The sequence below is a fragment of the Ciconia boyciana genome, chromosome 8, assembly GCF_034638445.1.
Source record: "Ciconia boyciana chromosome 8, ASM3463844v1, whole genome shotgun sequence".
NCBI lineage: Eukaryota > Metazoa > Chordata > Aves > Ciconiiformes > Ciconiidae > Ciconia > Ciconia boyciana.
Window position 1 is genome coordinate 38,644,955 of NC_132941.1, and position 25,050 is coordinate 38,670,004.

A 25,050-nucleotide genomic window follows, 5' to 3' on the forward strand; every position below is an offset into this window, starting at 1 on the left:
CTCGTCTTACCTCTCATGCCATAAGAAGTCAGGAGTGAATCCATAAAAACAATACTAAGCTAACATTAGTGGAGTGAGGATAAGTTAGAGGAGGCAAGTTAAAAAAAAAAAATTCACCCTCCCACTCCCTACTTCCACACTCTCTTTAGACCAGCTTTTATTACTTGACCAACATTTTTTAAGGGTCTGTTTTGCTTTCTATACACATGTAACTCCCATTACTGTCAGTGGAAATTATGTATGCACATCAGTAGCAAACCAGACTGCAGGATATTTAGCTCTCTAAGGTATCCATGTCCCTGTTACAGTCATGTTTCAGGAGAAAAGCCAACAAATGTATCTGGAATTCTGCCTTTAAACAAACAACATACTACAACAGGCACAAGCACTGCCTGATTCTTCCGAATGGAACAAATACCCAAGTGAGGATCCTGCTTAAACCAATGAAAAAGTGAATTAACAGGATTTATCTTTTTCCACCATTCCTACAATGTTGCAGTGTCTCACATGATGAAATTGGTAAGAAATATCTCTATAAGAGAAACAAATAAAGCCAAGGTTTTGCACTAAGCCGTATACCAAAATGGTTAAAAATTTACAGCAATGCTTGAAAATAGCAAAAAAGAAAACTGTAATATTTAGTTACTAGAACTAAGAGTACTTTTCCACTCACAGACCACAGAGAGCTTTTACAATATTGGATCTGTATCACCATAAATTGGAGGAGGAAATAAAGGGTGAAATGGAAGAGATTTGGCGAAGAACTGAAATTACAAGGAAACCATTTTTCCTAACTCCTCATCTGACATTTGGTCCTCTGCAGCCTGTCAAGCACTTCTTGACAAGCCAGTATGATGCCCACTCAGCAGCCAGAATTCCATGAGATCATGTAGGTTATTCTTTTCCACATAAAGAATCCTGATATGCAAAAGCTCTGACAATAACCTGTTCATTCAAGTTCTTATTGTTTTCCAAAGTATCAACAAACCTCCCTTCAGATACCTACACTAGTTTTCTTTCTAAGGCATTTATATTCATGTGGCTCTTAAGTGTTCCTCTACTTCTAAGGCTACGAGTGAAAAATGCACATTAGCAGCATCATATTCATCATCGTATCCCTTAAAATCTGAGGAAAGCGCTCAATTTCCAGTAAGAGCACATCTTTTCATTCCACCACTAATCATCTGACACTGCAGTGTTTTCCCTAAACCACACTTAATGTTTTCATTAAGAAATTAAATCTAATCATGAATGCAGGGATATGAACTACAGCATCTTTGGGCACAGACACTTGTCCTGCCAGGTTACATACCACAGGACTATAAAAGCAATCATGGTTTCTAAAACTCTGTATTTCCTCAATGAACTTACTGCTTTCTCTGTGCCAAATGAAATTCTGACAGGGTCTCAAAACCAACACAAGAGGTGAAATTGAACTTAATGAGAGTTTTGCAGCTGAAATCCACAAAGCTTGATCCTATCCAAAGTTATTTCACTTCTATCACAAGGGAAAAATTAATAATAGACCTTAAGCTCCCTTTGAACACCTCTGTTTGAAAAAACAGACCCATAGTAGCAGTGCATTAGAAGTCACAAATGCTAGTCTAGACATTACAGCTACAGCCTCCTCCTTTAATCTTCTCTGACTCACATATATATCTGCGTGCACCAGGTTGTGTTTGTCCACATGGTCTTCTTGGTAATTTGAATATTTCAAAGACCCTGGCCTGAAAATTGCTCTATAAATATCCAGTGCATCAGTTTTACTTATAAAAGTGATTAATTGAAGAATCTGAGCCGTTACTACCTTGAATAGGAAATAAAATGTCACTCAGCAAGCCATAAATCATGAAAGCTGCCAATAAAAAAACCACCTGAACCATACTACAACTCGAAAGCATGCAAGTGTACTATCTGGAAAAAACAAGTACATCCTTGCAACAAAAATATACTGATTACTTGTTTTTTTAAACATCTATAAACTTTTCAGACAATAACCAACTTTGTGCAAAATATCCTTCCCTGATTTATCACGGATAATCAGTTTGTGGATGCAAACATTCAGGGATTTTTTAACTTTTTTTTTTTTTTAAGGGGGTGAGTCATAAGGATTGATCCAAGCCCTCTGAAGGCAGCAGAGCTTGTCATAATGTTTGGACAAAACTTAAACTCTTTTTGATGGATGGCTATCTTATTGCCTACCAGTTCATTTATTTATTTACTTTTTTTTTCCTTAATCATTTAACATACTGGGATCAAAGAACTGCTTGATTCTCAAGTAACATATCGACTTTGTGGAGAATAAGTGAAACAAATTAATTCATTTCATAAAATTAATTGTAATGGAAATACATCTATCATAACAAGATTAATTTTATCAAGCAAACTGTCAATTAGCTTGTAAAGAAATACTGGAAAGTAAAACCAGCCTTGCTGGCATATTGTACTGTTTTCCATAAGTATTTGTTAAACAGTGTAGCTATATTGTGATAATGGTTTTCACTGTAAATCTGTTTATTTCATTAGTGTTTTATTCTCTATTTTCAATAAATCTCTTTTGCATAGGAAGAAAGACCACTTTAATAAGGCAACTCCTACTCTGCTTTACAATGACTGTGGAGGGCTGGCATTGAATATTTCCTTTATTTATCTTTGACAGAGCTTATATAGAGAGATGTATAGCATGTTAAAATGTACGTTCACATTTTAACACACACAAGCTACCATGTTTCTCACTTTTTCACAGTAGGAATGATACACAACAATCATTAACAGAGTTCTCAATACATGGATCTAGCAGTTTTCTAATAAATCAAACAGCCTGATGAGGAAAGATATCTTAAGTTGCATTGTTCTCAGGAAATTAAAAATGGTTCATGATACATATCAAAAATTGTGAGTAATTATAATCATAGCCTCACAAAAACATACTTCATAATTTTTTGTAGTGTTCATGACTGTCATACCTAAATGCTGCCTAAGTAAATTACTTCTATACTCAAAGATTAAGAGAGACTGGAACAGAAGAATCTGGTCCTTGCCCCTGTCTTCAAACAGAGCCTCTCAGAACAGGTGGCTCTCTTTAAATTTGGCTTGGACACCATTTTCTAAGGTTTTTAGGAGCATTTAGAGTGGTTTGCTCCAGTCTAAAAGCAGTTTTTCACCACTAAGTTTCCCCATGAGCAAGCAGTCTGATCCTGAATTTTCATGTGCTTCGCTCTAGGTCTTGCCAGATGCTTTGCTCCAGAAGAACACAGTAAATCAAGGGGTAATGCTCTTGATCTAGACCGAGTCCAAACTTAGCAGGAACGTTTTCTTGATCCCACCCCCACATCCACAGTAAATAACATTATTTCTCTGAAGCAGCTAATGACAACAGCAACAATCTGGCTGTCAAATAAAACAACTAGCTTTTGCTTATCAGAAGCAACCCCAGGTGATGAATAAGGAAGTACGGATGGAACTGTCACATGAAGAGAGCTAGATACAGCTTGTTTCTAAAAAAATTACCTCTCTGAAATATCCTTCTATGGCTTGTTATTGCATTAGATTTTCTTGTTCCTTTGCTGCAGCTGCCTTTAAAAAAAAATTAAAAAAAAGCAAACACAGGTGTTTACTCAAGGATCAATTCACCTGCTGTTCCACTGCTCCACCTGCCCCTGCCGCCTCACTACCTGGTCCAGCCATACAGCTGGGATGACTCATCTCTGCATGAGTACATTTTTAAATGATGTATTTTCAGAGGTTTGTTTCTGCAAAAGGAGAAGGGGGATAAAGCCCTTTCTTTAATACCACATCACTTATCTACTTTGCATCTCTCTCTTACCTTTTTTGAAGCAGCAAAAGCACAGTGGTTGAATCCTTCAGGCTTCTGAATGCCAGGCTAATGTGCAATTCACCCCTTCGTAATGAAAGGCATCATAATTCAAGGGCATCTGCATCATCCTCCCCCAGATAACAATTTACTGAAGCAGTGAAAGGGAAAGAGCTTTCAAAGTTTGTTGCAAAATTTCAGATCTGTGTTTGAATGGAGTTGATGGATTTCCAGAAGCAGAGTGGAGTGATCTGCTTTGAATTAGCCATTATCTTTTACATCCCTCCATGTTTCCTGTCATCACAAAAGAAGATGAGTTACCCTTTAACTTACTGTAGAATAATCTCTGACTACCAGCAAAGGGGTAGTTAATGCTATTGGCAAGGATGATTTAGGAGACAATTTCAAAGCTCAGTTAACTATAAAAACAGAAGTCATACGAAAGAGCCTCATTCATTCAGCATACCAAGTGTGAGGGAAGCAGGGCTTCATACCACAGCTGTGGGGAGATGCGACCGTATGACGAGAAATGGTAGTTTCTTTTCCCACCACTTTCTCACTTGACAAATGTATCCAGCTTTGCTGACAGGAATAGGTGTTAATCAACAGTTGCTAAAATATTATGTATAAAGTGTGACATCAGTGCCCAGAACTGTCCTGGCCCAGATCTGACAAGCCTAAGTGTACAAAGAAGAAATCCTTACCTTACAGATCAATCAGATTAATCCTTACTTTACAGATTTCTTATTTAAACAAACCAAGTAACCTGACAGCTGCAGACAGACCAGACAAACCTCTAGTATTCGGAAGAAGGCTTGATTCTAAATCTATATTTAAACATATTTTTAAGCTTTCTATAATGAAAATGTCCATTGTTTCAGAAAGTTACTTTACAGACCTTTTTGTGTGCCTAAAGAACAGCGGCAAACAAATGCCCCCTAGCCATTTGACAGTCAGAAGTTTTTGTTTGCTTTGACTTTTTTTTTTCTTCGATTGGCTTGTCATTCTTACACCATTAAATATGTACACTTTTCACACAAAACCACCCCCCCCCCCCAAAAAAAAAAAAAAAAAGAAAAAAGAGGAGGGCAGCTGTGCATTCAAAATTGTTTAACAAAAATTTTGTTATGGAATATCGTCACCTACAACAGGGGTTCCCAGCATTTTATATTGCTATATGTCCCTCAATCCTCTTCCTCTCTTTTACGACAATATGCATGTTTATCATCAAGGTTTTAATTGCAAGCACTACTGAAATAGTTGTTTAATACGGCTTCTTGGATCTTTACTATGGTTGACAGGCCATCAGTAGCATGAAGCCCACAGTTCAAGAACCAGTGATCAAAACGTAACACATTTTCCCATGGATATTCAGCTGCCGGAGGCACAATACAGAAACACTGACATGGAGAGAAAGACCACCAACATCTCTGGATCATGTATTGAACTAAACCATAATTTAAGTACCACCACTCCAGAGAGAGTAAAACCAAATAAAATTGCACATATTTACCTGTGTACTTGACAAGTTGACTCTTAATTTTATAATGAGAAATCCAGACTGCTGCAAATGCAAAGCACCTTAAATGCACTTGATTCTCCTCCAGCATTTTCAAAATAACAGTAACATTAGTGAGATAAAATCAGCAAAACAGTCCATGTGGCGTATTTAATTTCTAGTATACTCATTTTATGTCAGTCTGCAACCTCCCACTTCATATATTACCATACAACATCTTGTTATTGAAAAACAACCATAGATATTTAAAATAGAGAGCCACTGCAAAATTTCTGTGTCTTACTCCATTGGTAGGATCGCTGGATGGTCTTTGCCAAGGCCTTGAAGACCCTGTTAAACATTCACCTAACTCTGGCAGTGATCATGATGCCCATCACTGGCCATCTGTTTCCCACAACAGTCCAAATGGGTAGCTTGTTCATCCAGACAGCTCTACTAAAACGATCAGCAATGCAAGAGTTGACAAGGACCACATTTAAATGACTTTTTAAGACTTCAGTGTTAATGTCGCATTGAGATAAATGGAGCAATCCCTCCCTTTTACAGCTTTTATTCCAAAGTAATTTGCAAACTCTGGAAGTTGCGACCAAATTTGGCTTTCATTACTTGATGTTGGGAAAAGTTACCATGGCAGAAGGAATGGAAACTAGTCTCAATGTGCTCTCCAGAAGCAAGTATAGCATCTTTAAAAGAAAAAACCCTGCTATTAATAATAGTGGCAATTTCATTCTTGTCTTAATTATTTTACAGTCTACAGGTTACCTGAAATCTAGGGGAAAAACCAATCTTCATTAGGTGATGCTAGAAAAGACTATGACCCCATTAAATGCACTGATGAACCATTACATGAAAATCTTGCCCATTCTGCTTTTGACAGTACTTTCTGCATTGACAGTTTCTTGATTTCCCTTACACTTTGGTCTCTTTTCCCTCGTTAAGTAGAGCTGACATTAGCAACAGAAAAGAAACATGCATTTTAACACCAACTTTGCTGGAATTTCCCCAAGCAAGTAAGATAGGCACAGAAGCTGGAGTCTAGTACCTGAATCAATTTGTTATATTTTTTTAATTTTTAATTTCTTCTCTCATTGACAACTTTTTTTTAAGCGCATTCTTTCTAAGCAGGGCTACATTTGGGGGCTTTGGTCAACCCTAGCTATGTATGGGCTTCTAACAAAAAAGGTACAGGCAGGTCTTTGCACAAAAAACTTCAGTGTTGTCAACAGTTTAGGCAATATACTCCATGATACATGGGTGTATCTGCGTCTACTATTTAGTGATATCTAAGGGCAGTCGTAATTAAAGTTGCTAAAAGGAGGTGTCTGTTGAGAGAAGGGAAAGATAGGTATTCTGCAGTTTCTTCAGGTCAACTCTGTAACAATAATGCTCCTTCCTACCTTCTTAATTAATGAAAAAAAGAGTTAAGGCTCAAGGTTTTCATTCTATTGCAAGACTGATGGTACTCACAAGCTATTCAAAAGCTAGATGTGAAAAAAAAAAATCCAAACAAAACATTCCTCCCAGACAAAAGTCACATGTCTAAAAAATCACAGATGCTGTGACAGTGTCTGCAGTCTTTATCAGGATGTTTGGAAAGGTAATCACGTAGTTCAGTGCAATTTCATTTTCAACAGCAGTTCCACACATTTGTAGGTTTCTGTCCAAATGCCAGAAAAGGTGACAGGGTAACGATTCTGCTTTAAATCAAGACTAACTAGGATTGAATTCTGTCCTTGGAAAGGAGGAATAATAGTCTCTTCTTCATAGTGATTTCCTGCCTCTATCTTGCATTCAGAATGGGATACAACCTATTGTTATGCCATGCTGGCACACATAGGATAAATGAAAATCTTCTCAGAAGCAGAACTAGGATAACATTATAGGATTGCACCATATTCCCCCATAGTTTTATTTTGTAAAACACCTTATCAGTTCCTCCCATGAGACCAGTACTGCCAACCAACAGCAGTTAAGTAACTCATGCCCCAAACTCCATCTTAAATTAAGCACATTTAAACATAAACACTTAATTTGAAAATGATGTGGAATTACAATAAATCCATTATTGCAGTGAAAGATACTAACTGTGAAACAGAACCAACAATGAAAAAATACAAGCTGCAGTTCTTCAAAGATTAAAATCTAGCAAAGTATTGCATTGACAGAAGGGAAAACTAGGGAAGAGTTCTCAGCAGCAGAAGTCAAAGACAGATAAATGGTCCTGGCAATTACAATTTAGGATTCAGGGTGGAAAATATTGACAGTAAAGTTATAATCCCAGCACTGATTTTTTCATGGTCTTTCTGCTATCGTTAAATTCTCATTTAATGAGAACTGCCTACCAAACCATAAATCCAGTTTAACTCTTAAGAAAATGGATCCTCAAATTCTGTGTCTACTTCAACAAATATTGTCACTCCAACGCATTTTCCTTTCTGTCTGGAGAAAACAGCACTCCCTTTATTCTTCTGGGTGACAAGGTTAGGCCATACATATATAGACTTTTTCAAGGCACTAATTGGAAACGCTCAGTGCCAGTGTGAGGTCCCCAACTCATTGCCTGGGATTTGAGAACACTGAGCATAGCATTAGAACTTGATTTTTAAAAAGACAAAGACCACCACATATCAAATATATCCCTGGGGATATTCTGGAAACCAGAAACTCCAGAAGCTCATCTTGATATCAAAGGCATCTAGCTCCTGTCTATTCAGCTGTTGATGATTAACAATATAAGCATTTTGATATCAACTCTCAAATTGCGTTGACCACAGACTCAAGTTACGACGATCTCTGAAAGAGCTCTAATTGATCAAACACCAGGCATTAACTTCAGCAGACATACAAAGGCTGCGTTTGTCCTATTTCTTACACCCTAAGCACAAAACCATAAGAAGATGAAATCAAAAGTTTCCAACAGAGGTCATCTAACTCACCCAAGGTATGACCGATTACGCATAAGCAACATCAATACATTGCTGTCCCACCTGTTCTTAAGATACTCCTAGTGACAGAAATCACACGGTAACTGCAGACAACTGATTCCTGTAGCTCCCCGTTACCAAAATGCTTCCTGAATCTTACTTGCTATGACATAAGCCCCATGTGTCTTGTTTCCACCGTTACTCCATTTTCACCATTACATCCATCTTTATAATACTTCTGCATAAACTGAAAAATTTGAACTCTATACTGTCTCAGTTGTCTCTTTGTGAATAAATATTGCCAAGCGTTTCTATTTTTCTTCAAAAACAGCATTTCCTAAACTTCTTGTTATTATCCTTTGCATTCCAAGAAGTATGAAGGTCAAAAGCGGATACTGCCAGTCATCGTCAGGAAATAGGCCACGGGGCCAGATGGACTTCTAGTGTGACTCCATGTGGTAATTCTTACATTATCACCACTACCAAGGATTAACAGAGGAAGGGGGAAAAAAAAAAAAATCATCAGAGAGATTTTTTTAGCAACAGAACATGTTATAAAATAAATAAAAGTCCTTGTTACCAGTCTCCTTATTACTCTGACATATCTAATACTATATTCAAACTAAACTGAGTTTGAGATTACCAAGCTAAATACTTAAATAATGTGCCTTTCCCTTATTGTCTCCTAGAAGTTGTGTTGTGGACAAACAAATTCTGAAAGGCTAAAGAAGAGACTTGTATAGTTTATTCTAATTTGCTTTCTAATTGTCAGGTACTTAGGATGGCTTGCCATGGTACTTAGGATATGCCATGATGCCAAGATTTCCTGTGCAGAGACAAAGGACAGAATTTTTTGATAAAGTTAAAAATTCCCACCTAACTGCATGATGCCAGGAGACAAGGCTTTAATAAGTTATTGGAAAAATTATAAAAATACAAACAAAAATACAGTCTGTAGCAGCCAGATTTAGGGAAAAAAAGGGGGGGGGCGGACGCAAAAAAAAAGCAAGAAGTAAAACATTGGGCTTTCTAGTCTTACTTCTTTTCTTTAGGCATTTACTGCCCTGAAACTTTTGGTCCAATTTTCATTTCAAATTTTATTAGACTAAAATCTAAGAAGAGAAAGAGTTAAATAAATATCCTTTCCCCAACAACAACAGGCTCATTTAAATGCCTCAATATTATAAGAAAAAAGTCATTTTAGAAGCATTTTCCTTTTTTACAGAGGTTTTATGGGTGATCTATCACAGTCTCTTAAGATGATCCTGCTTGTTGTTGAATTTACAGAAACTAAGTTTTAAATTTTTGGGTTATTTTCTCTCTTTCTCTCTCTCTTTTTTTAAATACAAAAGAATCTGGAAAATATATGTTATAAACTCTCTGACTATCCAAAAGTCCTTAGCAAAGCAATTTAGGACAACTCTTCCAATCTTCACAAAGGCAAAAGTTTATCAAAGCAATAAAACTACTTATAATGCTTTCTCATTCAGAGCATGTCAGCAATGCTGAATTGAAATGTGCAATAAAACTTATATTACAGCCATATTTTTCCCCCCTCATTACTTTAAAACTTATATGTTCAAACCCAAAATTTAAACATTCTCATTGCTTTTTTTGTTTCATAATTGCGATTGGGATGAGTCATTGTACAGAAATCATCTTCCTCACACCTTTTTATTTCAGTGACACCCACAGGCTCAACTAGAGAAACCTCTACTCTGAATTGCTCAAAAGCAGTAACAGGCAATCATAATTTCTTTATATTTCTTTCTGTATTTTTTTCCAAAGACACTGTGACTATCAAAATACAAATGGGGTACCTAGTACATAACTCACAGTTCAAAAGCAGCACAAGTGATCCAAGGTAGCGTAGCACCAAAAACCATTGCCAAACGTTTATAGTTCAAGAAAACAACAGGCCTATCGAAAGGTTTAAGGGCAGATCTTACCTGGTCTAACTCAGGGAAGTTAGTTAGACTATTAAGAAGGCTACTCAGTAAAACTATCCAGTTAAATAAATAAATATATATATACACACAGAAAGAACTTTGTTCATGCTGTCAGTGAAAAGTATCTCAAACGTGTATCTTAGTCACACGGAGAAAGTGGTCAGGAGCATTGTATCTAACCCTCAGATGACAAAGTAGGACAAAGATATCCCAATTAGCTCTAAACCTACTAGCCTAGATACTGTAAACTCAGGCAACACGGAGCTCAGTGCAAGCTAACCTCACCTACACTCCTGAGTAATAAAATGTGCTGCTTCCAAACTAGCTGGATCTTTGCATTCTGCAGGTGGCAAAAGAAGTTTGAGATGTTACACCTCCTTGTAATGTGTTAGTCTCACAACAGGAAAACCTGCATTTTGGAGACATGACAGTTGTTAGTCCAGGTACACACCAGGAAAGGGGAACTTTACAGCAAAGGGTAGCAAAGAGAAATTTGGCACCTGAATGTACTGTCACAGTTTTAACTTTGGGAAATTCTGTGCAATTCTTTACAGGGTCTTGATTTAGCAGTCCCAGTCTAAAATGCTTTGCTGATATGGGATAAACCTGAGCATATGCCTAAATACCTAACTACTTCAGAGATGTGAGAAGGCTCCGTTAAAGCGCTCTACAAAATGATGTTCTTAATACTGCAGGTGCCAAAGCAGCACTTTGTTGTTGCTGTTAATAATGAGCATTGGATACTTTCTCCCACTGTCCTGTCACAACTTCCCAGTTATCACAGTGCAATTTCACATGACAGTATCAAAACAGCCTGTGCCCTCTACCCAAATCCACTCTCATTCCCCTACACCCAATTTGAATTTTTAATATTTTCTTTTCCTGGAAAATAAATTTCTCCTCCTCTTCCTAGTAAAATCAAAACTTTAAGCCTTTTCCTGAGAGTTTTTGTATCCTCTCCTTTCCCCTCCCTGTTACTTAGATTTCATGAACAGCACCCTTTTGTCTTACAGTCTTGCACAGCACAAAGCAATGGCAATTTAATTTAGAAATATTTTCATATAATTTGCCAGTGTCTGTTTTTATTCTTTGTAAAAGAAAGCCTGACTGCAGCCCTAGAGTACACGCACATTTCAAACCTTCTCCTACTTCGAGACGACTGACTGTCATAAATGTATGTATTAATCACTCTATACTGGGTATTCCCATCCAAATAGATGTGATATTAAATAATTCATTTAATTTAAAAAAATCAGCTGTTTAAAGCCATAGATGAATGTTATGGGCTAAATTTCAGTAAGACATAGCTTTTATTTGACTTTATGTTCCATTTTATTTGTATTAATCCAAATTCTTCCCCCCCCCGCCCCGTTCTGTGCAAAACAGCAGGAACACTGGTGGTCAGTGTCTTCCTCCCAAACACACAGCAGCAACACGAAGAGCTACTTTCAACCTGATAGGTAATTCTTGAGGAACACAGTGGCAGGGTGCGGTGATGATAACCAAGAGAATCAAATCCATTCTCACCAACATTTTGTAAACCATTCCTCATATTTCTTACATTCTCATTTCTCTTTGCAAAGAAATACTTTTCAATGTCTACTTTTAGATAATAGGGTAAGGTGGCCTTCCATAGCAACAAAGGCAAAAAACTCCAGAAGCCAATCAGTGTAGAAATATCCTCTAAAGGCAGTCAAAGGGAGCTGCTCTGCAACATCCTTGTTAGGGACCAATCTGAAAGTCTCAGCTCTTGAAATAGGAATGGTGTGGTAAAGAACTACCTGAATTTATGCATCTACTCTTAACAAGAACAGAGAAGCTTCTCTGTGTCTTTAAGCCACTGTGAGATTTAAGCCTCATCTCAGCTTTGGAATGGCACTGACAGGACTAATGGATGCCTGCTCTAATTCAGTGGCAAAACTAGTCTTTAGGGGCCTTCAGAGATATGTGAAATTCTGGTCTACTGATGTCAATATGAGTTTTGCCATTTTGCACGTGAAAAGAACACATAATGGAATCGTCCATATCGGGAAAACTTGGTGTCTCTGAATTAGGAGAAAAACCTAGGTTTAATTTTATTATCCGAGAGTGAAATTTGTCTCACTTAGAAGAAAGCCATAATGGCCACTATAAAAAACACCCATTACAGCAACACAAACAACTTTGTTATATCAGTCAAATATAATGTTTAATTAGTTTTCTAAATGCATACACTGAAAAGCCATTAGACAACCATTAGGAGTAATATATCCATTTTCTTTTTACAATCACCTGATTTAGTTAGGCAAATTTCTAAAGTAATTCAGTCAAACAACATTTTTGGCACTCTTATCCCAGTAAAGTTTCCAATTCCCTTTTTTGACTGTGATCACTGCAATTTTCCCTTAAGCTCTAAAGCGCTGATCATCACCTTCATTTCGGTAGATTTACAAAACATCTTTTAGGTAAAAATGCGCCTGGTATGTTTATGGTCCCATTTCAAGATCCAGAAATCTGAAACTATTCAGCTATTTTTATGAAGTAATCTTTAAGAAAACAGTTTTGTGTTCTCCTTATGCGGGGGGGAAAAAGACAAAATATCTGAAGAGTAAGATGGCTTTAGATACCTTTGTGATCCTTGTAAAAACAACTGGGCTCCAAAAGGAGCAAAATCCATCTGGCTATTCACACCTCAGCTGACTTACTACTGTATTAACAAAAACTTTCTTAATGATGTTATTAACTAGCAACATATCTACATGAAACTTGTCAAAAGGCTCATGATGACTTCACCAAAACATTGTGGAAGCGGCCAATATATCTCACTGATGAAGGACAAGATCCCGTTGTAAAAATAAAGCCTCTGAACAGATTTTATTCTACAGCTACCTACAGCTGCTCTGATGCTGTTTTTTCTTGATGCATCACTCTAGAGATTCTGTAAAGTTTTCCAGTGTATTTTCCCCACTTTGTGTCAGCTCCAGTATGGAGTTATGTGATGTGCAATCAACAATGCATATGACATGCAAAGAAGCACGTTATTGATCGTGGTATTTATAGAAAACTAGGAGATAGTGTGAGACAATGAACAAATCTGTAGCACAGTTGTCAACTGAACTTGAATCCTGAGCTAACCAAACTAATACGCAAACCTCAAATCTATCCTTCTCCTATGGCTTTGTTTATTCTTGCAATGCTTCAGTTTGCTTTCCAAAATGTAATAGAGAGTTTAAAAAAAAATCTGGAGAATAAACAATTCCAAAGTTTATTTTGAATAATTTGGTGAATTTTTAAGCTCTGCTTCTGCCAAACCAAACGAAAATAGAAAGTAAGAGCTAAGAACGGACTCTGAACCATGAAAATGCCTCAATCCTGAAAGAGCATGCTCTCAACATAAACCTTGTTCACGTAGGGAATCAGCATCTGTGTCAAAGTAAGTTTTGCAACGTGACTAATACAAATGCATGCACCCAATAAGCAGTGTCAGGCAATTTGTTACATTTCAAAACCAAGAGACAATTCCAGTCAATCACCAGCTGGCACCACTCTCGGTTCTGCCGGAAAGCTGAAGGATGCCAACATATGAATAAAGCAAACCTTATCCTCACCACAGACAAGTGACCTTTACACAAAAAGGCTCTCTAGAAAACACTGAGCTCCTATACTATGGATTTTTTCCAACCCATGGCATATTTGTGTTTGCTGGTTTGCATCATGGGGGAGATCGCAGCCCAGGAGGAGCGGGAACCATGAATTCTTGTTTACTGTTAGTATATCTCCTTTAAATATATGGTATGCATAAAACAGTACAGTTGCCATGAAGTACTGAGGAGAGAGCTACTATTTGGCTTCCCTCAAACCAGTTACCTCAGTTCAAATCCTAAAAAGACTAGAATTAGTACTTGCCTCGTTACCAGCCTGAGCAGCGGTGCCAAGAATGCAAGTACAGCAACAAGCGAACAAATCCTTTCCCTCCTGCCAGGGGCCAAAGTGGGGGACAGGGGAAGAAACGGAGATTAACAAAATACATGCTTCTTCACCAGTCGTGTCTGTCTTTTCAGTAAAAATTAAAAGACTATAATATGACGTACAGATGGAAAATTGAACATGGGCATGCTACTGACTGTGCATCTTGTATTCAGGTGCTGAACCAACACTGTCATACAAACTGACTGCTTATGTTAATACTACAAGAAATCTTGTCTGTTAATCAAAGCCTAATGAATGAGTTTCTTAGCATTAAAATGCTGGCTTTTTGTTATCTTCATATTAATTTCCTTTATACTGTCTTTATGATAGTAACAAAACCCATGAATGAAGCCAAAGACCAAGACTCCAACAAACTGACTGGCAGAACTAATCAAGCCAATACTGCATATTGCCCTGACACACACCCTGAGAAGACAGGCAGATAGGCAAACGCAGGCAGCTGAGGGACAGAAGGTACAGGAAAAAACACCAATGGGAAGTAAAGGGAATTAAATATAACACACATATAGATCCCATTAGCATGAGTTAAAAAACCCCAACATGGTACATTCCTTTTTGTGAAATGGAAAATGCTGCAGGTGATGAACTTCAGTGCAAAAGTTCGTTTGTGGAGGAACTGGAAGGTGAAGGACCTGGGAACAGGAATAAAGCGAGGGAAGACATTAAGCCTGGAGGGCCACAGAGGGACCAGGCACCTTCCCTGGAAATTAGCAGGAGTGCTGGGATGAACCCCGCAATCAGTCGTGTACGAGTGAAGCAGCAGTTTCACGGTCCATGCAGGCGAAGGAGGTGACTGGAGCGAGGGGAAGCGCTGGCACCACCAGCGGGCTGTGAGGTGCCTGGGGAAGAGCCAGCGCAGCGGATGCTGCATCTCTGAGCAGAGAAAAATAACAAAGTAGGAAAGAACCGAAGTGTCATAATACTTTTTACCACCAAAAAGAGCAACGAGGTTTGAAATTTCCTCATAACTGTTAGACCCTCTCCAAACAAGACACACAAGATGTAATGAAGTGCCTCCCTCTCACTTTTCTCCACAGATTCCCTTTGTTTAGATTATAACCCTGACTGTAGAGCAAGAGCAAAGTAAAATGAAAACCACGTATTGTCTGACCAGATCACTGCCAAAATGACAGGCACACAAACAAATTTATGTCTATCTTTAGCCTGGTCCCTGACTCAAGTCAAAGGCCTATGCTCCACCATTTGATCTGATTAGCCCTGTTTTGATCTAAAGAAGTTAGTGTACAGGTGATCTTTTTTTGGGAAGAATCACATAGGTGTTCTCTTCCTAGGGAAAACATCCGTTTTGTATAGCGAAATACAAATATTACACAAAATATCTAAACTTTGGGGAGAAAAATGACAATATTTGCACAGTTCGTTTCTAAAGTCTGTCCTTGATGTAGATACATGAGTTGAGCCAGGGCTCGTTGTAAATTGTAACCAGACAAAATAAAACATTAACAGCAACCCTAGCAGCATGAAAATGCACTATAAGAATCGACCCCATACAGTGCTTAAATGAATATCAGAACTAATACATTCATCAGTAGTTTCATATCACAGTCAATGAAAAAAGTTTAAGTAGCCTGTATCCAAGAGCACATTTGTTAAAGCAACATTTATATTATTTCCGTGTAGATGCATGTTTCCCTTCCGATTTTACAAAATATGCACAGTGTAATGCTTACAAAACTTTATTTTATTCACTGAAAATAGATTACCTCTTCAAAAGTATTCCCTTTAATAACAAAAATTACTTTCCAGAGAAGACAACCCTACCAAGTCTTTCCCACAGGCGCTCTTTTCTACACTTAACTGAACAAGGTCCTTCTCTTATATCAATGAGCTTTCAGAAATGAATCAAAACTCCAGTGCCAAAGAGCCATGCAGTGCGGTGTGCAAGTAAGCCCTGAAGCCCTACAACTAAAAAGATGTAAAACTTTTGAAAAATACATGTGCACACTCCATAATAAAAATCTGCGTTTCTTTTAATTGATATTGATGAAAGAGACAGAAGTCTAATTTGAGAAGAAACATTCCTTTTATTTTCTCTATTTCTAGGCTGCCGCATGTTAATACCAGTGCCTGCAGGAGACTCGCACATTGCTTATGGTGCAAAACCAGCAACGCTGCAGCCTTTCTGCCTCAGAACAAACGGTCCAGTGTGCTTTTCAAAGCCCGCCAATACAAAAGAACTGGATCTAATCCTTTCAACTAACAGCACGCTCACCAGATTGATTTATCCAGCTCACTTGGTAAAATGCAATCTCGTTCCAAGTTAGAGAAAACCTTTGGGTTAGTTGTGAGCACATGTTTTAAGAACTACTGCAGTTTTAAGCTTTCCAAAACCCCACAGAGTTAGATAAACCAAGGATGCACCAACAGGATGTGAGTACAAGGGTATCACTGCATGTTAACCTTGGGTGGGAATCCTCTATGGTAAGGTCTTTCCCAGGTGAGAGACATTCCTTTGCAACACCCAGCGAGAGCACAACATAGTTCCCCTAGGATGGAGCCCATGGAAGTTTCACTGCATTCCTCTCCCTGCCCAGGGAATGCAGCATCACACATAAGATAGCCCTGTTTCTAAACTGGAACTCTGTGCACACGGGAATTTTGCTAATACCTCCAAGACGTAACGACTCATCTTACCCCTCCTGTCAACTCAGCTTTTATTACATAAATAGGAATTAGTGTCACACATGTAAACAATGTGAAACAGTGCTTCTCCAGCAACAGACACCCATACAACATTGCTAATACGCTAGACTTCTTGAAATAACTATGAATACAATTACCCTAAAGTGAGATCCTAAATGCATACAACTTTTCTTCCCCACAGTTTTAGTAAAAATTAAAGGGATTCAAAGCTGAGAGTGTAAACAAAATTAATATTTGCAATTATAACTATAAGCAAGTGGTATTAAAAAAAGTCTACTTGGCAGTCTATCTTACTCAAATAAATTAACTCCTATAATATTCCTCCAAGCTATGGACAGATCCAAGAGTTAACAATTTATGGTCACATTTAATAATAAAAAGTCTTTCAAACTGATTTCCACCTGCTTAGGTCTGATACTTAAAGGAGAAGGGTTTAGATATCTATCTTGAGTAGGGAGAACACACAGAGACAATTCCCTTTCCCACCTGTGACTTTTAGAGTGAAATTCATATAAAGTTATACAAGTAAAATCAAATGACGGTCCAACTGAAAGGGAAACAATGAAGAAAAAAAAACCCGTATGAGAACGCAGCTCAGGAGTTCCAAGCACCAGTTAGTTCAGTACATACACTGTTCTGGGGCATCACAGCATAGGGGCGTCATAGGAGCAAGTTCATCTGTCCAGCTTAAACGGAAATATCACTGAAAATCATTTTCAAGCAAATGCATGTGACTCATTTTGGCTAATGAAAACATACCCCTCAAACTGAAGAACTTAGGTAAATTACATTTCTCCTAATTCTGCCAAAAACATTAAAGAAAATGGATTTGCCAAAGATAAAAGCAAAGCAGTGTGATAGATCATCCATTAGCAATACAAGTATGGCTAATTCTTCCTGACAGTGAAATGACTTGGGATACAACCCATTCTGGTTTTTTTAAATAAGTGTTTAGATGTATTATATCCCACATATTTTATTCCCAGACATCCTAAGTTTGAGTACCAGTGAGTTTTTATGAAGATTGGGCCTTAACAACAATGTGCTAGGAAGAGAAAGAATAAGGGCAACTTGAAATATTTTAGCATACCAAAGAAAAAATTAAATAAAATAGCTTTATACTCTCTGCAAGTTACAGAGAGTAGTTTAAGATGGTGTGAACTAATACAACTAATTTGAAACAATAACGAGAAGGAACAAGTTGCACATTTTACAGAGAATCACAAGTACAGAATTACTATTGCACTTTACTCTCTGTTATAGCAACTAGTGAACTATGGGGCTGGTTTGGGGTTTGCTTTTTTTCATAAATGCATTTTTGGTGTGCAATGTTGTACTGCATTCTCTAGCAAACAACAACTTTGATTTATTCATGTAAACATCAGAAATGCATTGGCAAACAAAGCCATATGGAAGAAAGAGAGATATAATGGATTTTCTGTTTGCTTTAGAAACTTGACATCTGTGGATAGCATCACCTAAGTTACGACCCAGTAACTTTTCGTATTTTGGTCATTTTCATTTATCGATCCAAACCCAATTTAATTTGATGATGCAAAAAGCTCTGGGAGGGGGACAACAGAGAAGGAATAGTGTTTTAGAGACTTAAAATAGGAATACACTTGAATACTCTTCCCTTTCACGCCATAAATCTGAAGAACAAGGAAACTCACATCTGTTCTAACTTAGCCTTAGAGCTTAAAAAGCAGAGAAACGGTACGAGGATTATTTATATCTTGCTTGTATTTTGGGAGAGATTCCCGGACCCGGACCCAGCCGCCGGTGGCACCCATCACCTAAGCCCGCAAACTTCCCGCGGGGCCGGGCTCGGCGGTACTTACCCCCGCAGAGGAGGAGAAGGCCCGCCGTCCACCCCGCGGAGGGCATCTTCCCCCGCGCCAGGACGCCTGCGGTCCCGCCTCGGCCGCCGGCGCTCCGGGCAGCACCGGGCGGGCTGCCGGCCGCTCCCTCGGGCTCTCAGTCGGGCCGGCCCATGGCCCGGGGCGGCGGCGGGCCGCGATGGGACGCACCCAGCCGGGCAGGGAGGGGATGGACCGCGCCGGGATGCCTCTTCGGGATGCGTCTCCGCCGGCGCCTTCCCTCGCTCCTCCTGGGTCCCGCCCCGCTGCCACCGGCCGGGAAGAAGCGCCCTTGTCCCCTCAGCGGCGCCGGCGCCTCTCGGGCTCTGCGGGGAGAAGCCGAAGTCACGGGCGAAGCCCCGCTCCGCTCCGCCGCGCCTGCCGCCGAGCCCCCCGCGCTGCCCGGGCGGCGGCACCGCCCGGCTCGGGCCAGCCCCCGGCCCCTCCTCCGCGCCCGGACGAGGCCGCCGGTCCGCGCTACCCGGGCCGCTCGGGGCCGCCCCCGGCCGTCCGCACTTGCCGCCCCGCCCGGCGGGGAGCCCCCGCCCCGCCCCGCCCGCGGAGCCGCCGCGGAGGGGCGCGGAGGCGGCTCCGCCCCGAGCATCCCCGCGGGCAAGGTGCGGGGGGCCGGGGCGGCTCGGAGCGGCGGCGCGGAGCCGCCTCCCGCGGGGTCCCGGCGCAGCGGTCCGCGTCCGCCGGCCCCGCAGGGAGGTAGCGGGGCGCGGGCGGGCGGAGGCGGCGGCTGGGGGGAAGGAGGAGAGGCGAGCCGCGCAAACACACCAGGTGCGAGACAAAGCAGGGACAGGCGCTGCGGCAGCAGGATGTATCCGAGTGGCCGCCTCCCCCCCGCCCCAAACACATTAAACGTGCTGAATAATTAATCCTTGGGAGAGGAGACAATTTTTGCTTGATGTAGGAGGATGCTGCGAGAGATGAGCTCTACCTGGCAGGCGACCAAAGTAACCCGGAACGCGAGCATCCCGCTCAGCGGCGAAACGCCACTTTTAAACCGCAAGCGGGGGGGGGGGGGAAGAAAGAAAAAACAGATAACAAATAATCTAATCGAGCCAAACCAAAAATACGCTTTAACGACAGGTCGGGCTCGCCGAGAACAGCAGTCCGAAAGAGCCGCCGGTAGCAAACACCGCCCAGAGCATTTGGCGCGCCGCTGCCGGACCTGCCTCCGCCGGCAAACCCCGCCGCAGCGCCGGTGCCGGCCCCTCGCCTCGCCGCGGTCCCGGCTGCGGCAGCCGTGCCGGACCCCGCCGGGAAGCCCCGGGATGGGACGGGGCGGGCACGGCCCCGCAACCCCCGCCACCGCGCCCGCGCAGGCTCCGCGCTCCGCAGCGCCAGGCAGCGGCTCCCGCCCGCCCGGCGGGGCCGCATCGACCTCTCGGCTGAAGGAAAACCCTGCCCCTTCCCCGCCGCCTCTCCTCCCGGGTCACTTCAACCTGCCGGGGAAGTATTTTCTTCCCCTCCCTCCCCAAAGCTGGTGTTGCCTCGACACAGCCGCGCTGCTCTAGAGATCCGGACGTCAGGAGCCAGACTCAGAGCAGCAGCTACAGCTCTGACCTTTCCCAGCCTTCGCACTTCGAAACGCCCGAGCAAGAGCAAGGAGACACACACAGTAGAATGGTGCTCAGTGTCATTTCACCGAGCAAGATCTGCTATAGATCACTTAAATACAAATCGAACAGGAAATTCTCTCTCTAGTCTAGCAAGGACTCTGCTTAAAATACCCAACACTGTAAGAGGCAAAACAAAAGGAATTACCCTATAGAACTGATAACAGAACTAGCCCATTTTAACTTTTCTGTTAGATCTCCATCAAGCATTCCCATGTTCTTCATCAGGCTTGGGAAAACAACAAGCCAAGTGCAAGCACCTGAAGGGGTAGTAATGAATTTGAGATGAACACTAGCGGCCACCATAAATTGACTGCATTTGAAGCTGCCTGACAGATAGTACACATTAAACTTTTGAATACTTACATGCGCAAGTGTTTGTGGGGCTTTCACAGATGCCTGACAACAGAGGGAACTGAGAAGCATATTTGGGACGTCTCCATAAACCAAGCGAAAGGCTATAGCAAAGAAAGGAACATATAAAACATTAACATTAAATCAATGCTTTGTGGAGAAATGTCTTACGTTAAGCTGAGCTTTATCTTAAATCATATTCAAAAGCTCGCACAGTATACAAATCAATATTGATGCCATCTAAAATACACCACTATCATCTGCACTGATAAATGCCAGTTTCCATATAGGACAAAGTGACTTCTTGGAAGAATTTCAAGGACTTCCAATCTCTTCTGGCATCTCAGCAACTGAAGCCAAAGCTGTACTCTTTTGCCAACTTCAGGCTCTGCTCCAGCACATTAAAACTGGTTTTAGATGCCATCATGTTCGTCATACAAGGAGCAGAAGTAAGGTCACCAGAATAATTTTTTCCATTTGATTTCCAGGCTTTTAAGTTAAGCAGATTTATGCATTTTCAGAGGATCATAGCTTATGCACAGCACACATGGGAAAAAGTTGCCAACTTGGATGAGAAAGGGACTAAATACTAGTGTCTTCAGTGTTCCAGCTACTGTGATCATCACTCTAATACTAATGTAGTCACCAGCCTTTCTGGAGCTGTTCTCCTTTATGGTCTCCAGTACACTGCAAGCCTTCAACAAGGAAAAGTGATGGTATATTGAGGAAACATAGTTCACCCAGGAAACATAGCCTACCATACGGAAGACAAAAATAACTTAACTGCAGCTTCTCATGAAACCCTGCAAAAGCCTATCAAAATGGAGGCATCTTGAATTTTCACTCAGAATTCAAACTTCAGGGGGAAAAACCGAAACACTTCCTGCCCAGCCTTGTTTCCAAAGCCCTAAAGAGGCCCAACACAGACTGTGAAGCATCTGCCCTTGAGTCACTAGAGGAATACAAGCCTACAACCACCACCTCCTTCCAACAGCTAACTTCTGCTCCGATATGCATAAAATACATGTTCATGTCATTCACTCAGTTTCTTTGTCTGAAGGCCTTTTGAAAACTGAATGAAAATCGGTGCTAGTAAATGGGGAAGAAAAAGCTAGGTGTCCTTAACTCTCCAGACAAGCTCAAGGTTTATAATCACCTCCCATCACTCTCCTAGCAAAAATACTTTGGAAATAAATTGATGCTTTCCTGCAGGCTGGTGCAATTGTGAAACTATGGCTCATACTCTTTTTTTTTTTTTTTTCCTGCTTTGAGTCATTCATTTGGCACAGCAGACTGAGCTATTAAATTATTGTATTATTTTCTTTTATAAAGGCACCCTGAGATGTCTTGATATGATAATGCTTCCTGAAACTGATGCTAATTGATAACTGTTTCTTGGTTTCATCAGAAGTCTTAGGTCATGCTTATTTAGCATCAAGGCAGGACACTTGAGGACTGTTCCGCCTTTCCATAGTTTCCAAACATTCATACATGAACACCAAAATATTTTCATAGACAAAACCCCTCCTAGAACATTGTGTTTGAAATCCAATTCTTGATCAGTTCAGGACTTAAACACTTCTTTCCCCTGCTATGAGGTTGGTTGTTGTAGAGTCTCAGATTCTGATGCGCTACTGTTGATCATGTTAGGAAAAAAATATTTTAAAATGACAAAAATTGCTTATTAACACTTAACACTACTTTGTGATCAAACCATCAAGTCTTTCATAGTTACGACTAGGATGGCACAGATATTCTTCCTGAGGTAGATCTAATGGTAAAAGGACTGATCAAATTTTGATCCTGATGATGACAAAGAATTCATCTGCACGGCATACTTAATTCAAGTTGTTATATACATGTTTTTCCACAATCTATGGGCTTTATTTTCTTATCCTTCTGTCTACTCCTTTCTTCCCCACTTGTTACATACAACTAATATTTAAACTGCGCAATATCCACACCATCTATTTAATTTTAGTCCATTTGAGATCACTGAGAGAGCTAAGAGCAGTGTCTTTTCCTGGAGTACTCATGCAAAACTGCTATGAAATGGTCAGAAACACCCGTTATTATGAGAAGGCAGCAAACCTATGCTAAGGGATGTCTCCATGCAGCACCTAGGGAAGGGAACCAAGAAGATATTTCTTTCATGTCAGGAGGAAATAAATCATTCTTGTGGAGAAAGAATGCCACCAACTGTCCTGATCACAAGAAGTTTAAGCAAGGGCTCAGCGTTGTCCAATACATAGAGTTCATGGCAAAACCAGGATTCTTGCAAAAACAGTGACAAGGGACTGGCATTAGCGAAGATGCTGTGCAAGGGAAAGCAGAACAGCAGATCATGAGGCTGGGCTAGACCAGGAAGAGCCAAAATCCTTTGTTGACCTGACAAAGCTATCCCTCCTGTGAGCTGGCTGCCACAGGGAGCGAGGGCTCATCAGACCCCACTGCTGCTTCTTGGCAATAAGATTGTAAGTTCCTCCAAAGGGTAGTTTGTGCAAATATAATATAGAGCTTTTGAAAATATATTAATCTGCAACAATGCCTGATTTCTGGCCATCGGATTGTTTCACTGAAAGCATAAACTTCAGTATCAAAAACATCATGAAATCATAAATCATACCCATCTGTTTTCTTGGGCAAAACAGACCTCCATGTCTGATGCCATCAGAAGTCGGTAATAAAATAATTCCCAAACCATTGATTTATCTGAAATTTTAACTTGCTTGACTTTATTGCTGCAGGTTTATGTGATGCACAAGATGACAATGCTAGAACGTTTCCATGCAAAGAGGAAACAAGTTGTCCCAATACTTGGGAAAAACAGGTGTTTTCTTGTCTTATTTCCACTAAGAAGCTCATGTTGTCTTGCACCTGTCTGGTTACTTTAGCCCTCAAAACTGACAGAAAACTATAGCTCAGTTTTCGTATCATTGTTCTAAGGATAGTCCTGGGAGTACCATGAGTGCTACCTATTATATCAATTAAAAGGCATATGTGCATTCACCGTGATGCACACTGACACTCAACTGTTGTACTTTCAGCAGCACGAGTTTCAAAACTCAGAGTCAAATCCAGATCTGTATTTTGTATGCTGTTATGGACCAGCAGGATTACAGGAGTGTGATTAAAACAGGATGTAAACCTCTCATTGTGATGATGCACACTGCCCCATGCGAGAGAGCCCGCAACGTCGCAAGGCTGATCTGCATGTTGCGGGGCACCCAGCAGAGCTGCACCGGCGGCCGCCATTCCATTGCCACAGGAATATACCCCGGCTAGTATCAGGGACAGCAACAGGGCTGATGACTCATGATTATCTCATGTGCACAGACAATCCTTTTTGCCTGGAACCATACTATAACATAATCCCAACAGTTGTAACCCACAGGCACCTTGGCATTGAGGCTCAACATTTATTCCATTACTCAAGAGGCATTAATTTCCCTGAGGTATTAACAGACATTAGTATGATAAATCTCTCCACATCAGTATGAGCAGTAAAGTTCTTCTGAACTTTGAAGACCGGATTTTTCTAGCTTTTAAACAAACATTTTGAATCTGCCTGGAAACATTATGAACACGCACAAGCACATTCACACATCCCCCATCAGAATTTGAATGGTAGGGGGTAGGTATTTTTCCAGAAGTTACAGTACAACTAGTTAGAGACATATATTGAAACTGGCAGCTGATAAATTAAAACCAGCTAACAAAATATAAAACACCCTTTGTTGACTCTTCTCCAGGTCTGTTTCCAGTAGATAATGTACTACTATGATCATAACAACAAAAAGGTTATTTTTATCCTTGTTTCTTAGAACTTAGTGTCAAATATAATAGCCCACCTGAGAGATGTGAAAGCTCAATTCCCTACTTATTCATAAAGAACTTACAGCCCGGGTTATGGCCAAGGCAAGCTTCCTGCTCACTGCCTGGCTAAAGTACTGTTACAGCAACCTGGGGGATGTGAATGTGTTGGAGAGTGATTCTCTTCAACATAGTCAAATCTACCTACCATGTTTTACAACTCACCAAAACCATTTCTGAAGTATGTAGATGACCCTAAAATATACTCCATCACCAACTCTAATAAAAATAGTAACAGCCAGATAAAGCTATGATATTTTATAAATGCCCAGTAGATATTTGTGAACCTCAGCTTTCATTTTATTTCTTCCTTAAATAGTACACTTGGCTGCAGAGAACTTGAAAACATGACCAGAGCATACCTTAGCAATTTCAAACCTGAAGAGCAAATCTAAGAAGTTTCAAATATGATAATTTTAAAAATAACTAATAACGTAGAGAAACTAACTAAAAATATACAAATGCTTGGGGTTCAATATGAAATGTAGTTAAATTGGACT

The 25,050-nt window shown here is 40.4% G+C and overlaps 1 protein-coding gene across 1 annotated transcript in view; it reads right to left on the reverse strand.

Moving 5' to 3' along the window:
• The window catches only part of RET (ret proto-oncogene), an 84,294-nt gene extending 65,279 nt beyond the window's left edge, over positions 1-19,015 (reverse strand). The window contains exon 1 of the mRNA XM_072871626.1: positions 18,681-19,015. Coding sequence (XP_072727727.1) covers positions 18,681-18,726 — 46 coding nt within the window. The 5' untranslated portion in view covers positions 18,727-19,015. The remainder of the gene's footprint in view (positions 1-18,680) is intronic.
• Between the last annotated feature and the right edge of the window lie 6,035 nt (positions 19,016-25,050).